The 17,644-nt window shown below is 37.1% G+C and overlaps 3 protein-coding genes across 7 annotated transcripts in view; 1 reads left to right on the top strand and 2 right to left on the bottom strand.

The window, feature by feature from the left end:
• LOC107664453 (pancreatic alpha-amylase-like) overlaps positions 1–3,149 on the bottom strand; it is a 7,761-nt gene extending 4,612 nt beyond the window's left edge. Inside the window, exons 1-8 of one of the 4 annotated variants that reach the window (XM_016455021.1) lie at positions 3,087–3,149; positions 2,246–2,418; positions 1,912–2,058; positions 1,599–1,796; positions 1,273–1,503; positions 1,063–1,196; positions 746–868; positions 574–673 (exon numbers count right to left, since the gene is read on the bottom strand). In XM_016455021.1, the coding sequence (XP_016310507.1) occupies positions 574–673; positions 746–868; positions 1,063–1,196; positions 1,273–1,503; positions 1,599–1,796; positions 1,912–2,058; positions 2,246–2,413 (1,101 nt within the window). In that variant the 5' untranslated portion in view covers positions 2,414–2,418; positions 3,087–3,149. The other 3 variants (XM_016455022.1, XM_016455023.1, XM_016455020.1) reach the window with 3 other exon arrangements.
• A 157-nt stretch (positions 3,150–3,306) lies between these two features.
• Positions 3,307–13,267, top strand: ahsa1b (AHA1, activator of heat shock protein ATPase homolog 1b). Of its 2 annotated transcripts, XR_001631455.1 has the most exons (10): positions 3,307–3,410; positions 5,918–6,108; positions 6,230–6,312; positions 6,896–7,013; positions 7,122–7,210; positions 9,841–9,963; positions 10,090–10,191; positions 10,347–10,398; positions 11,272–11,375; positions 12,670–12,744. XR_001631455.1 is itself a non-coding variant. In XM_016455024.1 (9 exons), exons 1-9 carry the CDS (start codon positions 3,331–3,333, stop codon positions 12,840–12,842), a joined length of 1,011 nt encoding a protein of 336 aa, XP_016310510.1. In that variant the 5' UTR covers positions 3,307–3,330; the 3' UTR covers positions 12,843–13,267. The 2 variants fall into 2 exon arrangements, 1 of the variants encoding a protein (XP_016310510.1); XM_016455024.1 differs by lacking the exon at positions 11,272–11,375 and having other exon boundaries at positions 12,670–13,267.
• A 1,116-nt stretch (positions 13,268–14,383) lies between these two features.
• On the bottom strand, positions 14,384–17,049 carry LOC107664456 (dr1-associated corepressor homolog). The gene is made up of 7 exons (XM_016455025.1): positions 16,909–17,049; positions 16,735–16,807; positions 15,981–16,074; positions 14,919–15,032; positions 14,711–14,813; positions 14,548–14,605; positions 14,384–14,463 (listed from the first exon to the last, which is right to left on the bottom strand). Exons 2-6 carry the CDS (start codon positions 16,787–16,789, stop codon positions 14,564–14,566), a joined length of 408 nt encoding a protein of 135 aa, XP_016310511.1. The 5' UTR covers positions 16,790–16,807; positions 16,909–17,049; the 3' UTR covers positions 14,384–14,463; positions 14,548–14,563.
• Positions 17,050–17,644: the final 595 nt, after the last annotated feature.

Raw genomic sequence — 17,644 nt, 5'->3', positions numbered from 1 at the left:
ATATAAAAACTAAAACTAAAAACAATTCAGATGACTAAAATATGACTAAAACTAAATGGCATTTTAGCCAAAAGACTATGACTAAAACCAAATCAAAATTTGCGGTCAAAATTAACACTGGTGCATTTGGAGGGCCCATCTTGTCATGGAAGTCAGCTATTTATGATCACATCAATTATTGTGCCTTTAGCTCCAAAAACAGGGGTGTGTTTTACCCCAAGTACCATACTTTTACACATTCTTCCTCAAAACAAACAAACAAATAAACTGTTGATTTAATTACCTTGAACAAAACTGAACATTAACAAGAAAGTTGTCTCAAAATATATTTGGTGATGAATTTTTAATGATTCTCATTTTCTACATAAATCTATAACATTTTTAACAAACATTAATTATTAGATCAGCTTAGTGCAGAATTAACTTTTCATTGCTACTTGCAATCACATACCCCTAATAATCACATTAGCCCTACTATTAATATACCACTATTCATTCATATAATGTCAAGCATTTGGGTTTAACCAACTATAAGACTTCAATGTAATCGTTATTTTATGTGAAAGCGTTTACCTTTCCATTCACAAAATGTCGATCCCAGCGGTAGCTAGACATGACTGTGGTCACACCGTATGGATGAGCCAACATGAGTCCTGTAGCGATCTTATAAAGCCTGCAAAATTCACAATGTAAAACATTCCACTCACAGTAGGAATAGTCATAGTTCTTCAGCAAAATATCTTACCTAGAGTCCCAGAATGTCAGAACAGACGCTCCACCAGCACCGTGACCTCTCTGATTATCATGATTGTCCACAAACACCACAGCTCTATCAGAAGGCATGAAACCCCAACCCTCTCCCCAGTTCCTAAAACAAAACACGGTTTACAACTCTTTCAATAACTCTTAGAAGCCAAAACTTTGTTGAGCATGATTTTAAGTACAAATGCAGATTAAAACAAGCATATATACAGGAATATATGGCTACTCAATGCTGCATTTGACCAATCAGAATCAAGTTTTCCAGAGAGCTGTGTCATAATATAAGTTACTGTTGCATACTTGAGATAGCTTAGCTTTTCTTTGTCCCATTTACGAATGACTGTGCCCAGTTTCGCACTGTACTTGAATTCTGTCACTCTTCCCAGTTCAAAATATTCACTGGCTTTAATGGGCTCCCCACCCAAGTCGATCACCTGAAAAAAAGGCATTTGTGTTAAATGTTTTCAACAACCATTTTAAGTAACTCTGGTCTTGATGGGATGCTGATACCTCTTGATAAATGAAGGGCTTGGTGCCTGGAGAAAACCAAGTGGTATTGAGAGTCTTGAGTCTGCCGTAGATGTTAGTAAGGTCACCAGGCCACATGTGCTTACAAGCATCAACTCTGAATCCAGCCACACCCAGGTCAATCAGTTTGTTCAGATATTCAGCTACTTTTCCTCTAACATAGTCCTTCTCCAGGGCCAAATCCAGTAGACCCACCAAGCGACAGTCCCTGACCTGTCAACACCAAATCAACAAGATGGAGTCAACAACAAGAACATGTCTTGAAGTATTTACACAGAAGAGTTAAAAACACTGCTGCAAACAAGAACCTGGAAAATATCATTGTAGTTTTCAATCTCTTCTTTGGCAGTTTTACATTTGTCATCATTGAAGTCCCATGATGAGTAGGGAACAGAGGGGAAGCCCTCCTTGTTGGCTTTGAAGTATGATCCACAGCTGGAGTGAGTGCCCTCTCCACCAGCGGCTCCACACATGTGATTAATCACTGCATCCACATATATGTTCACCTACATGACGGCACAGTAGCACAAAAGGAGATGCTGCATAGTTATCAATTGCATTGAAGCATCATCATTTGACTGTTTTTGAGGTACGATGCTATGAGCTTTAGTTTTGTGTTACCCCAACATTATTACAGCGTGTGATCATGTCCTTCAGCTCTTCCTCAATTCCTGATCTGGAGCACAAGTTGTAGCTGATTGGTTGATACCTCTGCCACCAAGGGTGCCAAGGATTGGTCACTAGAATGCTCTCGCTGGGGGGAGAGATCTGTAAAATTAAACACAACAACGAACTGTAATTTTTATAGGTTTTCACATTTGTTATAATCCTTTATAATTCAAAACCTTCTGTACATATCTAATCTGAAAGCTCAGGAAGTTTCAAAACATCACATTTATCATTCCGTTCAGTGCAGGCGAATTTGTGCTGGAATCAATAAGCATTGTAAACATACCTGAACTCCTCCGTAGCCATTTGGTGCCAGGTATCTCTCACATTCTTCAGCTATATCTGCCCACCGCCACTCAAACAGATGAACAATGGAGGTCCTATTATGTTTAGAGTTTGGGTTGTGCTGGGCAAGACACAGTCCAAAAAGTGCAGCCACAATCAGGAGCTTCATTGTGCCTTTGTGCAGAGGAAAACAGCTTAGGGTAAATGATCTCAGTGTCACAAACACATTGCAATGAATGCTGAAAAATCATCTACAGTTCAAGAGACTACCACACATGTAAAGTGTTGTTGCTCTCAGTCTAGTTGCTTGAACCAACACGCAATCCTGACTGGATGTTTAAATTGTAATCCGTTGGTAATAATTAATTTTTGTAAATGGTAAAGACAAATGTGTTAACCAGCATGTAATGTCTTTTGTTTCTTTAAAACACACACACACACACACACACACACACTTAATAAATAGTTTTTTTTTTATTTAAAACTTGCTTCAAAACTAAAATTAAATTATTGCTGAAGAATCTCATGTTTTAAATCTCGTTACAAAGAACTTTTTTCGCATTTTTATGCTGACGCCATTGCAAAAACAAAGTAATCTGCCACTTACATATCATTTTACATTGCCATTCTGCATAATACATTTCAAAAGTCAGCTAAATTCTTTCATACTTTACGTGGTACTACAAGGTACTGTATTTCCAAGAACAAATGTCACTGCTACGGTTCATGTCCAAAAACAAACAAACAAAAAAAACTTTTAGTAATACCAACAAACAGAACTACATCTACGCCAAATTTCTGTTGTTTTGTATGGAGCTACACAGAATTGTTTGGCATCTCACGTGTAACAGGTTCGTGCGGAATCTTCTTCTTCTTCTTCGTGCGGAATCTTCTCCAAGCGGCCAGAGTTTAGCACGGAGAGCTTTGAGCGCGACTCACTTCCGTTTTCAGTAATTTCTACGAGCAACAAAACCAGAGGCAGCAGTCGAGAGGGTTCCAGAAGCGAGAGTTCACGCGTGGCGGACACATTTCTGTCACAACCAACAGCTTCATTCATTTAAAGCAGAATATCTGTATTAAATCATTATGGCGAAGTGGGGAGAAGGAGACCCTCGCTGGATCGTGGAGGAGAGAGCGGATGCTACAAATGTCAACAACTGGCACTGGTGAGAGTCACCGGCACATCCACTCACTCACTCAAGCCATCTTGATGCTAAAATGCTAAAGCACACTCGCCTCTGACCCGAGCTGTCCTCTTGAAATCTGTTGTCTCATGAAGACTCGACCGAAGAAAATATAATAAGGACAACGGGACAGCTCGCTGCGACCGAGATAGCTCAAGCTGTTGTTGTTTTGGGGGTTATTTTATTTATAAAGTGAAATGGTGGTGTCCGGCTAAAGTTAGTGTTCCGTTAAGCGTCGTCACAAGTTTATTCATGCCATGCTGAAGCATTTTAGGGTTACTGAAGGGTTAGCTGAAGCATTTCTTACCATTATGTGTTTGGTAGTATCTCCATCCATTAGTTAAATGGGTTTTTAGAGTTGTCAACAAATACTTTAAAATCTAGTTTCAAACATGAACCTATTAAGAAATATCATTCAGCAAGACAGTCACATAAATCTATGGTTTGTCGAGAGCAATTGTCAGGGTTGTGACTTGGGAAAACCTGGAAATAAAGACAGTGAATATTACTTTTTTGGATACAGGCCTGGAAGAGTATTTTTCCTTTACTAAATTGAATGAACAAGGTATTGCTCATTCAGTTTCCCAATTGAATTGCATTCTAATCTCAGTACATTTATGTAATCGTGGAGACATTTGTATACTAATTATTATAGCCTAATAATAATTTAGGTGGTTCATTTGAAAGACTGATGCCTGACAAATGGAAATCGTCATCAACGATCTGTATAGAATTTGTGTTATTTATTGTTTATTCAGTTGACATTGTTGCATCGTCACAAAAGTTTAGCATTTGCATGTCTTTTTAGGTCTTGAGAATTAAAAATTTTTTTGCAATTTGAAACCATTCAATCATAATAAGCTCAATTCGGTGCACATGCACTATTTGACAGACAGTTTTATTTTTGCTGTTGTATTTATTTGTCCTATTGCTTGTAATTTGTTCTATTTTATTACTGACTGTTGTTGATCTTTACATTTTATAGTAGTTAGACTAATATTTTCGCTGTGATATCGAAATTGTAATAGACGATTCAGAAAATTTGCGAGTATCTAAAGTTTTGGTGTCATAAAAATCTTTTAGTAGAATACAAGGTTATATGGGTCAAATGTTTTATTATTATTATTTTCAGTGGTGCATAAAGTACCTGAAAGCCATACTCAAGTAAAAGTACAGATATCCTACCAGAAAATGATTTTTGGTATAAGTTGAAGTCACCATTTAGAATATTACTTGAGTAAAAGTCTTCAAGTATGTGATATTTATTGTACTTAAGTACAAAAAGTATTTTATAAATCTTAAATGTATCTTAAAAGTATTGAAAGTAAAAGTACAAGTAAACTCTTTCTTCCATTTTGTATTATTGGGTAAGAATAAGAAGCACTTCATCCGGTACTTAGTGTCTTTCATTGTACCAGGTACTGTACCCAGTGGAAAACCCCCAAAAAGTGAACCGTCCCGAGCCGTACCGTGCCGTACCATGCAGTGGAAAAGCGCCATTAGTTTCTTTCATTCCAACATAAGAAAACATTTCTGGATTCTGCATCTGAAGTGATATTTAGATGTATTTACACAGTTTAATATATCTCAGGGGGGACATGGATGCATTTAACCTGCAGTTACAGATGAATAAATAATGTTTTGTTTTTAACATAAAACGCTGAATACTGTTATTTGAAATGATTTTAAAACATAAAAGATAGTCGAAATGTGAAATTAAAACCGCCAGTAGGTGACAGCAAGCGACTGTTAATGAGTGAGTCTTTGAGATTCAACCGATTCATTCAAACGACTGATTCATTCAGAATAAAAAGCATACAGAAGCATTTTTGCCGTCTACAATTTAGAATGCCTGGAATTTTGAGTTTTAATAGACTAATAAATCACGTGCATGCACTCTGTGTGTGATTTGGTGATATAGCCTACTTGATAATGTCCGATCGCACATCATTACAACAACACTTACCATATTATTGCAGATATACTGTATATCGCACACCTCAGACTCGACTTGAGTGGAAAATGAATCATTGTTGTGAGCGCACTTGTTTGCACCATAGACTGGTTTGCACATGAGCAAAGGTGTTTTTAGGAGTCTAACTTGCAGACGCCAGACCACTGATTCGTCAAACCTGCTTTCCTGCAGTCCGTGTTCTTCTGACTTCTGACTATTTTGTAGTAAGTAACGAATATGCTTCGGGGAAATTTATCGGAGTAAAAGTATACATTTTAATTAGTAAATGTAGTGGAGTAAAAGTAAAAGTTGGCTGAAATATAAAAACTCAAGTAAAGTACAGATACTCCCAAAATAACGAAGTATTACTGCTTCATTACATTACACCACTGATTATTTTATTTTTTAGCAGAGTAAATGTCAATTTTGGTAGGGCAAGTACAAACCACTGGGCCAGAAGAAAAATCCTTTAGTGCTGAATTCTGCAAAAATAATGGCGTAATATCAATGCATATGCCTTGCCTTGTATTATTAGGACCGAGAGGGACGCCACAAACTGGTCATCAGAGAAGCTGGAGGAGCTGCTCATGGGGTTGCAAGTGGAGAGTGAAGAAGGCAAGTGTGAGATCACAGAGGTCAGCAAGGTGGAGGGAGAAGCATCCATCAATAACCGCAAAGGGAAGCTTATATTCTTCTATGAGTGGAATCTGAAGGCCGCCTGGAAAGGTGGGGAAAGCGATTTGGATCAAAAGATTAATATGGCCAATTTAATGTTTAACTGTATAATTTATTTACGTTTGGTGGCTTTATAAACTATGTACATGATTTGGGCTGTCTGTTCATATAGGGACATCAAAATCAGGCATCAAATACAAGGGGAATATTGAAGTTCCAAACCTTTCGGATGAAAATGACATGGACGACCTTGATGTAAGTTAAACAAAAAATGTTTTGTATTTTTACATACTGTGCCTTCACCAGACTAAGGCCTCAAGATGCCTTAAAAGGATTTAAAATGAGACGACAAAACTAAAAATCAAGATGTTTCTAATTTTGATTCATTTTTTTGTTTTAACTGTTATTACTGAATATTGAATACTGAATATTGAATAACTGTTATTTCCACAGTGTTGGAAACCTGGATATATGAGGAAGCCTCATTTTAAAAGTATGATTTCTAGACCTGGATAATTCATGTATTGTTAACATCTTTCAACTTAATGAGTATTTTTATAATGAATATACATGTTTCTAGTTATGCCAAACTCTAAAATGTTTTGTCAGGTAGAAATTCTGAATATTTTATCTAAATCCTTATCCAGTAAATCACACAGAACTGGAAAGTCATGGGGCCTTTAAAAAATCTTGGCTTGGAGACAAAAAGGTTCAGAACCACCGATCTAAAGTATCTAAAACAGATGTAATTTGTTGATGAATTGAGTAGCTATGCTGAGTAAATCTACTATGTAAGTGATGATGTTGAGTCTGAGTATTTTTTTGGGGTCACTCGCAGATCAGTGTGAGTCTTTGTAAAGATGAGCCCGAGACGGAGCTGCTTTCTGTGATGAGGAGCGAGGGAGTCAAAAAAATCCGCACGGCGCTGGCCAGTTACGTGGACTTCCTCAAAACAGGTAAGTCTCACTGAGACGCCAAAACCAGCACCATGCATATGATAGCATTGCTGCTACTGCATTGTCTGTTGGATGTGGATTGTTATAATCTGTTATTATCTGTTGTAGAGTTCACACAGGGTATGATCCTGCCAACAGCCAATGGCGTGACGAAACAGCAGAAAGCGCAAGCAACAACCAAGTCAAACAAAACTCAGGTGAGCTATAAATTATACTTCTAAATGCTACTATGAATAAATTGATTTGTTTGTTATCCAGTGGCCCCAATAATATTTGAATACTTATGCCACATGGATGAGTTTGTTTTAAATACATAATATCAAAGCATGAATATCGAAGCACCTTTTCTCTTTTAATGTCATTTTTAAATTTACTAGGGATGTAGTGATTTACGATTTTGATTTCACGATTAGATTTTCTCACTCTTTTTTTCTGCACGAATGAACAGTGAGAGCAGAACGAATGTGTCACACGTTTTAAACTCAACAAAATGGTAAAATGCATATATCAATAGCATGCTCACAGATGAAAACAACAGGGATTAGAGCCCTGCACGGGCTTGGGCCGCATGCGGCCCGTCACGAATTCAAATGCGGCCCACCATGCTGAACACAATTAAAAAAAAAATACTTTCAGTTTTACAATTCATTTTAGTTTTTACATTAATTTAAAAATTTACTAAATAAATTTAAGCTATAGCCTAATGTTTTTATGTAAAATAATTTTGTTTTTCATATATTATTTTCAGACATGAGCAGTACTCACATAGCCTAATTAACGTTACGCATTTAAAGTAATGACCAAGCGGCCAGCGGCAGACAGTGAGCATATGCTTGATCAGTTTAGCCTTCTCAAATCATCACGACTTGACTATAGATATAGGCTGGAGAGGGAGAAGAAGGAAGTGCACCATCTCCTCCAGAAAAAAAAAAGAATCTTGCAGACCTGCTTGGAAAGAGAAAAGCACAGTCCTCCAATCCGGTCCCAAAAAGAATCCGTGCAGACACTGAAGTTGCAAGGTATTTGCAGGAGGAAGCCCTCGATCTGCACTCTGATCCGCTTGCCTGGTGGCGGGATAATCAGGCTCGATTCCCTCTTCTTTCGAAAGTTGCCAGAAAATATATGACTATATGCGCTACGAGCGCTCCCTCGGAGCGTATATTCAGTGCGGAAGGCAACATTGTCACTCCGTTAAGATCTTCGCTGAAACCAGACAAAGTGAACATGTTGGTTTTCCTGGCAAGAAACTTGAAGACCGAAAAATAAAGCAGCAGGACTTGCCGATTCACTTAAACCCAGTAGTATTCACCCAGTAGTTTAACAATGATGTTCCTGATGTTCCCTTGTGTTGCACTTTGAAAAACCCAAATCAGATTCAAACACTTTTATGTTCCACTTTTAAAAATGTTGTTATAAATGTAGCCTTAAGTTAAATAATATTAATGATAATTTGCTGTTAAATTATTAAAAACTGTTCCATAATTCCTATTAAACTCAAAAGATATCGAAAAAACAAAGTTGAAATAAATGTAATTTTATTTTATTATTGTTCACATAATTTGCTGCGATACCGTCACAGCCCTATGAGCAGTTTTTAATCTAAATTAGACTGTATAATTTCAAAATTTGAAGCAAAAACAGAATGGTCTGACTTTAGTTTTGTGAAACTATGCTACATAAAACTGAACAACATCTGAACAAAACAGTAGATGAACTGAATGAGACGCAAATTCACTCTCTGCCAGCAGGTGGTGCTTATGAACAGCAATGATGTAGTGTTTCCTGGGTTACTGCTGTAAACAAAGCAGAGCTGCACTTATGAACACTACTTTAATACGCATCGTTCAGAGGCAAGATGAAAAAAAAAAAATACCACGTAAACTTATACAGATATACATTCATATAAACTCCTACTCCAATTGTTTCGCGAATTGTTTGGCATCTCAACCGATTTGAATTGTCACATATTTTAATAGATTTTCAACCGGCTCTCATCGTTAAATCCTTTAAATTTATGTCTAACTAATTGATTGACATTAGTGGATGTAATTTTTGGTGAGTCTGAAGTAAGCTCTAATTTTGAACATTAAATCTATTGCTGTTATATTATCAGTGCTGTCTTTCACTGCCTTTGTTATATTCTGTTATATAACGCAATGTGAAAATGTGAATTTTAGGACATGTATATATCCATGTTTTAAAGCCACAGTTTATGGACAAATCATGTCATGATGTATTGAAAACAATAATTTAAATATGTTAAAAATGTTATTAAAGCTTTGCTACTGAAGTATTTATTATTGAGCTAATACAAAAAAAAATGTTTAGTGTTCAAATTCATATTATTGCTTTATCCTGATTCAATCCCGATCATTGTAAGCCTGATAATGATTTGTTTTGAGCAGCTGGGTTGGATTTTGTGGGAAAATGTCAGGCTTATGTCATTCATTCTTATGTGTTTGTGTCATATCTGTAAATACAGAAAACAAGCTCCAGCTTCTATATCGTGGTTGGCTTGAAATCTACAATAAATAGTGTTGTTGTGCAGAATTTTACTTCGTCGACTAGCTGGCATGTAACATGGACAGTTCTTAGTGGCAACCCTCCAATAAATCTGGTCACCTTAATATATGCTTTGTTGAAAATGTTTCAGTGGAGCTTGATGTATCATGACAGATCTACTCCGATGTGGTGATTAAATGAAACCATTGTGATTCCTCAAAACATCTGCAAGTAAAATGCAGTTTTATTTTCAACCACAGATGGTGATAGAGAGGCCAAAGTCCTGCAGGGCAGCTTCAGTTTAAACTTTTGTTTGTGTTTTCAGATTGGCTCATGTAGCCCTGCTCCTCCCAACACAGGGGTAAAAATCCCCACCTGCAAGTTCTCATTAAAAGACACCTTCCTCACCTCACCAGAAGACCTTTACAGGGTCTTTCTCAATCAGGAGGTGAGTCTTTTGCCGCCACCACAGCTGACAGCCACCGACTCCCTGGGCTTTTATTATTTAATGAGCAGATAATTTCTCATTAGTGATTACATTTGTTTGAGAGGAATGACAAATTGTGTGTTACAGACGGTGCAGGCTTTCACACGCAGCAGTGCTGTGGTTGAGGCTGAAAAGGGTGGAAAGTTTCGCCTGTTGGACGGAAACGTGAACGGAGAGTTCCAGGAGCTGGTGAGATCTCGGATTCAAATCACATAAAGCATGATGACAGGAGACGCTGTCCTTTAAATCAGCAGCTCGGCTAAAAATACTTTCAGTGATGATCGAGAGTGATGACTTATGAATTATGATTAGATTTTTGAAACCATGTGCTATGGGTTTGACAGGTTCCTGAGCAGAAGATAGTCATGAAGTGGAGGTTCAACTCATGGCCTTGTGGTAAGAGAAATTTGCTCACCCTGCAGACAATTGAGTGACCACACTGGCATTTGCAAGTTTTGCAATTAGATATATTTGTTTAGTGTGTGTTATATCTACGTTGTTTGCTATAAATTGAATATTTAAATAGTAATAATATTTCACAATATTACTGTTTTTACTGTATTTTTTTATCAAATAAATGCAGCCTAAAGGCTGTTTCACACTTAGCGCGATGTGAAAAAGCGAGGCGAATCACCGACGAACTGTGCTTTCACACCGAGTGTGAAACCATTGTTCTCTTTCTGCTAACTCACACCTACACACTAGGTGGCGCTGACCAATAATGCATTTTTCCTCAGATATGTATCTCATATGGGAGATACCTGGGAGAACTTTGTCTGCTGCTCAATATACAGCATTAAATTAAGATAAATAGAGGAAGAAATTGTATTTATATAGTCCCTTTCCGTAGCTCAAATAAAGTTTGGTTCTACACCAGAAATACAAACTATCTATAATGCTTACCAAAATACATCTTAAAATATAATTACAGTTACAATTAGCATCAAGCTACACTTTAAACTTACAACTTATGTGATTATTAATGTTTTTGGTTAAACCCAACTTTAAACCATAATCGAGTACTTGTAAGAACTTCCGATTGTGATCTAAAGTGGATTTTTATTCTATAATAGGCAGACATGCACTCTTTGTATATTTTATAATGGATTGAACACTACACCTGCCTATAATTTGTCAGAAATATCCTTTATTGTTATAAAAATACCATGCGCTGCATTAAAACCCATACAGAAAATATATGGTATATATGTGTCTATTTGCTTTCATATTTCATGTGTAGAAAAATGTTTCTCTCATTTTTTCATACAGAAAGGCAGGAGATATTATCCCATAATTGACAGATCTTGAGTGAACATGCTCTGACTCGTAACACTCACAAGCGTGGAAGAAAACGGACAGTGCTCTTCACATAAGTCAGTGGAGAATTAATAGAAATTATGCTGTGTATAAAGAACAATGATAACCAGATACTATTGATAATAAGAACGCATCCTCTTCTCTCTTAAAATACTCTTCTTCTGTGTTTGTTTAAAACCTGGTTTTCAAAACCGTGCCACCACTCTCACCCTTTTGTGCAACAGCAGCTGCTTCGGGCACGTGATCTAAGCTCAAATCTGATTGGATGGCTGTTTCATTGACGGGGGAAAAAACGACACACAGGGCGGAAAAAAAATTCTTGCTTTTTCTCACCGCGAATGATCATGCCTGGTGTGAATAGCTACATAGGGATCTATTGTTTCGATTCAAAAGCGCCATAGCACAGAACATTTGCGCCAAATTTTCGCATTCAGTGTGAAAAGGCCATAAATGGTTAGTTCACCCAAAAATGAAAATTCTGTCATTAATTACTCACCCTCGTGTTGTTCCAAACCTGTAAGACCTTCGTTCATCTTCGGAACACAATTTAAGATATTTTTGATGAAATCTGAGGGCTCTCTGACCCTCCCATAGACAGCAAGGTAACTACCACGTTCAAGGTCCAGAAAAGTACCAAGATGATCGACAAAGTAGTCCGTATGTTACGAAGCTACGAGAATACGTGCGCGTTCACGACAGTATCATGGCGTGAGCATGTGGCGGCACTGACCCCAGATGACGTCATCACGCCGGATCTGGGTCAGTGCCGGCACCGCCACACGCTCGTGTCATGATACTGTCGTGAAGGCGCGCGTATTCTCGTAGCTTCGTAACTTTACAGTTGAACCACTGATGTCACACGGACTACTTTGTCGATCATCTTGGTACTTTTCTGGACCTTGAACATGGTAGTTACCTTGCTGTCTATGGGAGGGTCAGAGAGCCCTCAGATTTCATCAAAAATATCTTAAATTGTGTTCTGAAGATGAATGAAGGTCTTACGGGTTTGGAACAACACGAGGGTGAGTAATTAATGACAGAATTTTCATTTTTGGGTGAACTAACCCTTTAAGTGAGAGCATAAGCACATTTTTTTTTTTTAAATCTTAAACCTAAATCTCTTAGACCAGAAACCTTTAAATGGTAGTATAGTTCACTATATGGCAGAAGAAGAATAAATTACGTATGTGGTCTGATATCACAAAAAATATTTTTTGATGCATGCCCCATTATAAATATTGTATTTACCAGCTCTCGTTTACTGTCTGACAGCTGACTTTGAGAAACATCTAGCCGATTATCTCTGCTCGTTGTTTACCGTCACTGTCGGTCCTTTCCTTTTTATTTCAGAGCACTATGCGATGGTGACATTGACTTTCACAGACAAGGGTAACGAGACAGAGTTAAAGATTGAGTGTCGGGCGGTTCCTGAGAGTGAAGAGGAACGAACACGAGATGGCTGGCAGAGGTACTACTGCCACGCCATTAAACAGACATTTGGCTACGGCGCACGACTCTGCTGAGCCCAGGATGTAGCGGCCTCCGTTTTTGGCTCTTTTGTTTGTTTAATGGTTTTTATCTTTGTTCATTTTGCTCCACCTACAAAAGAGAGGATCAGAATGTGACTCTACTGAACAGCAGGCATCACATTGCTCCATTATCACATTCCTTTATTTGGATGATTTTGATGTTTACAGTGAATGAAAAGATGAGATGAGTGCTAAAGAGGAGACTTTGGTCATGAAATATCTGTGTATGTGTGTAATATAGTGTACTTATTTTAGCATGGTAACTCTCTGATGGCACTCCTGTCCTGTTCTGTGAAAGGGTCACAGGGTTGAACGGTGCCTTTTATGCACTGGGTGGTTTTTGATACGTTAAGAGGCTTTCCTTTGGATCTTCTTGGAGACGGTTTGGAGAGAGAACAATAAAGAGAGATTTCGGACCACTTACTGTTTCTTTCTGGTGAAAATGGAGTTAATCATGTACATTTTTGTCATCACATCTAATAGTATTATGAACATGTGATTTTTACTCATAGCCATTTATATTCACCAAAACAGATGCAAGCCGCAGAAAGCCTGTTTCTTTTGTCTCAAACAGACTATATTAAAAAGAAAATCATGTGGAGTGCACAACTGGTTATTTTTAAATCACTGCTTTTCTATTTGCTTTATATTACTACAAGTACTGTATTTCAGCCTTTACGGGGTTTGCCTGGTTTTAGCTGCTGACATGATTTGAAAAGGGAACCACAGAACAATTTTAAGTCTATCAGAAGAAAATGTCGGTTGTTTTGCCCCAAATTACGATCCAGAAAAAGGTTTGAGGCCTGTTTGAGTTTTATTTATTTTCTTGTATATTTTCTGCATCACACCTTGTGACCAGACAAAGAGCATCATTTACTAAAAATAAAAGTACCTTTGAAACATCATCCTCATATTTTATTCAGCCATTATTTTGCATCGCCCTATAATAGATATTTGGTTATTTTAAACATTTTTTACTACATCTTGTCATATATCACAGTAGTTAGGTTAGGAGTAGAAAATGTGTATTTATACAATATTGTGTAATATTGACATCTTAAAATATACCTTCTAGAATATTTACTATAAAATACAACTGACCTTGTCATACAATATGCCGCTTAAAGAACTCTGTAACCTACTGTGGATAATAGTAACAAAACAGTGACCTGCCTTTAACAATGACAGATAGAAAAGAAAAGAACAAATATTTACCTTTAACTATAAATATGATATAATCACGTCTCAGCTTAGTAAAATCATGTTACATTATAAACATAAGACAGTTCAAACTACAGTTTTAATTACGAATCCAACTGAAAGAAAAATAGTGGAGCTGCTCAAAATCACAAAATCTCTTATATAATAAACTAATTATTTTCTTCCTTATCGGAATTTAAAACTCCCTGGAAAACTTGAAAACAAAAATGCTATAATTAATTTCATGGTCAATATAATACCACAACAGAGCAATTTCACAAATTAAAAATTCTGTATTTATGTCAGATGCTAAGAATAACAATAACACCCCCCCCCCCCCCCCCCCAAAAAAAGATGCTGGGTCTTCATAAATAACACTGCAGTTTTCAGCGAGAGATTGTTGTCAAACTTAAATTAGAATAAAAGGAAAAATTACAGTTTGCAGAACACTGGGTTGATGTAGTAGTTTTACATATGAATATATCAGCACAAATCTCACCTTTTCAAAAGCCCGGTCAAGGTGAATGAGTTTCCAAGCAGATGAACAGCTCAGACTCCTGAAAAAGAAATGTACATAAAGAACATTGACAAGGTTAAAAATACAAACAACCCTAGTCAAGTTCCTTAACATTGTGTCAGTAAAATCAATCACAATAACTCACACTGGATGAATCACTGTTGATGACCAAATCATTGGTGGCTTTCTGGGGCGGCTCCTCCCTCTCCGGTGACCTGGCTTTGATAGACACACTTTGCCACCGTTTCCTAAAGGAAGATCATTTGATTACAATGGTGGCTTGTATGGAAAACACTGTATCTGCTTTCATCTATTTGCCAGGCCCCTGTGCGTTTTCACAAATTATACTGTACCTGTGTGACTGCCATTTGCCCTTAGTTTTGCACTCTGATGTTGATGCAGTGGAGGCCTGATCTGCCAAATCCTTCAGGAAGTCAAACAACTTCTCTGAATGAATGCACTGTTTCCTACAAAGATCATGTATAATAAAGTATAATAAAAGAACAGAAATAGATGGGAAATCACAAACTCACAAAACGGTGGATAAGGCATAAGAATAGTTATGTTATTTAAAGGGGTCATAGGATGCCCATTTTCCACAAGCTGATATGATTTTTTAGGGTCTTAATAAAAAGTCTGTAACATAGTTTGGTTAAAATTTCTCAATGGTAGTGTAAAAAACACGTTTATCCTGCCGTTTTTGTAGCATTTTCCTTTAAATGTTAATGAGCTCTTCTCGCCCCTCCCCTTTCTTCCGAGCTGCTCTCAGAGAGACTGTTTACTTTAGCCGCATTAATCGTGAAACTAGCTAATTAGCACATTATTAGGAAAGGCGATTTGCAAAGATTCATTACAAAACCTTACACTCACTTCTTCTGTAGATGAGGCTGGATCACGAATTATTCGCCCAAACATAGATGCATTTAGGTAGATCAGGGGAGCATTCCCTTCACAAACAAACATAATCCACTGCGAGTTCAGCGGCTCAGATGTCAGGAGTAAATGACGACTGCTATGTTCATTATTACATCCAACAACAAAACACCTCAATCGCTTAGGAGTCATTCTTGTCTACATCTGCTCCAGCGGTGAAACAATGGCGGACTGATGACAGCTCACTCAGGGCGGGTCTAAGGTAAGACACCAGTCCAGTCTGTGCTGAAACGCTACTGTCAATCAAACTATCGTGGGAGGGGCCTGTTTTTGTGACGTCACACAGAGATCGAGATCGGCTCGATTTGAGAAAGGGGAAAACATTTAACCAGATAAAAAAAAACACTGGGTGGATTTGTATCATTTTAGGGTGGTTGTGTACACACACTGCCAACACACATTTCAGTTCAAACAACTTGTAAAAGTGCATGTAGCATCCTATGACCCCTTTAAGACAAGAGGATGCCTATTTTGAACCTCACATGTGATTTATGGACATCACTCTGCTGTTCCTGGACTGGGATATTTTACAGGTCATGGTGAGAAGAGATCTGAAGAACATTTCCAAAGCTTTAGCTAAATCTGCAGTTATGGAACATAGCAGCAGTATGAAGAACTACATATGAATAATGAACAATATGATGATAGCTAGCTAGATAGATAGATAGATAGATAGATAGGACTAAATTATTTATTTAAATAAATAAATAGAATTATTAAATACATAAATGGAATTATGCCTATTTTAGTGTCATTGCAATAAAAAAAAAAGTTATATTAATTCAGATATTTAAATAAATTACATTATAGTCTATTTTATAAGTTGATATTTGGCCCGAAAAGTCTGAACTAAGGTTAAAATAAGCAATGTGATTGGTTTTTAGAATGCTGTTTCACTGATTTGAGCCAATCACAGCGTTCTAAAAAATATGAACTAAGGAGTCGTTAGAACAAAAGAATCAGTCAGAGTCAGAGTCGAGAAAATGACTCTTGGAGTCGACTCTCGAGTGAGTCCACTCTTCTATTTAAGTATAATGATTATAATGGTAAAAAAATATATGAATAGTGCTTAATCTGGCTTTTTTTTTTTTCTTTCTTTCTTTCTTTCTTTCTTTTTTTAATTTACTAAAACCCGTAAAGAATCTTTACACGCTTCATAAGAATCAACTCGCAAATGACTCTTGACTACGAATGACTCTCCACCAGTATTCAACATTGGGTGTTTTGAAAGGATACATATGATGACTGGTACCGCTGTAGCGATTCGTCCAACCTCTGTATCCTTTTGCATTATTTTCTTGATGCGTCCCTGGCCATGAGGCGAAGAGGAGGATGAGTTGAGAGGTTCATCTGAGCAGCAGAGTGCTTCACACAATGCTCATTTAACTACGAAAATGAAGAAATACTCACGGCTGGAAAGCGAACATTCTATTTTCTCTTCTGTCCGGGCATTTTGAACTCTTAAATAAGCGTATACGGCTTACATTTTGAATAATTTTACACTTTGGAGTGCGGAGCGCCATTTGTTTACCTCTCACAGGAAGTATTGAATGAGAAATGAATGGGGAGAGAAAGAACAAGGGGTGGAGCTCCTCAAAGGTAACGCCCCTGTCACGTGCGGCGTGAGATTTGTAAACATTCTTCTAACATTTGTTTAAAATCCACGTGTTCATTTTATTACTGAATTGAATGATGAATGAACCTGCTGCAGTGACCCAAAAGTCTGCAGAGTAATTTGTATTTAGTGTATCAAGTTAAACTAAATGTACAATGAGAAATGTTTGCTACTAGATGGAAAAACGCGTTTATTTATGTTTATTATTTTAACGTTAATTTTATTTATGGTAACTATTTTTCGTTGACACAACCCCGTTTGAGACTGAGACCTGCTGGTTAGAACGAAGTAACTGCAAAAAGGGTTTTGAGTGAATTTTAGCAGATGCCAGATCCCAGTTAGTTTAATGTTTTATGTAATGCAGTGTCATTTTAAATAATAAATATATATATAAAAAAGGAAATATTTATTTGCAGTAATTCATACTGTTCTTGACTAGTGCAAACAGAGGACAGGACCCTTGCATTTGTTTACATTTATTAAATTTTTAGTATATTCATACAATTATAATTTTTGTTGAAGACGGTTCAG

Source organism: Sinocyclocheilus anshuiensis, unplaced genomic scaffold, assembly GCF_001515605.1.
Source record: "Sinocyclocheilus anshuiensis isolate Anshui unplaced genomic scaffold, SAMN03320099.WGS_v1.1 scaffold167, whole genome shotgun sequence".
NCBI classification, from domain to species: Eukaryota; Metazoa; Chordata; class Actinopteri; order Cypriniformes; family Cyprinidae; genus Sinocyclocheilus; species Sinocyclocheilus anshuiensis.
This window is presented reverse-complemented; position numbering and strand designations above follow the sequence as displayed.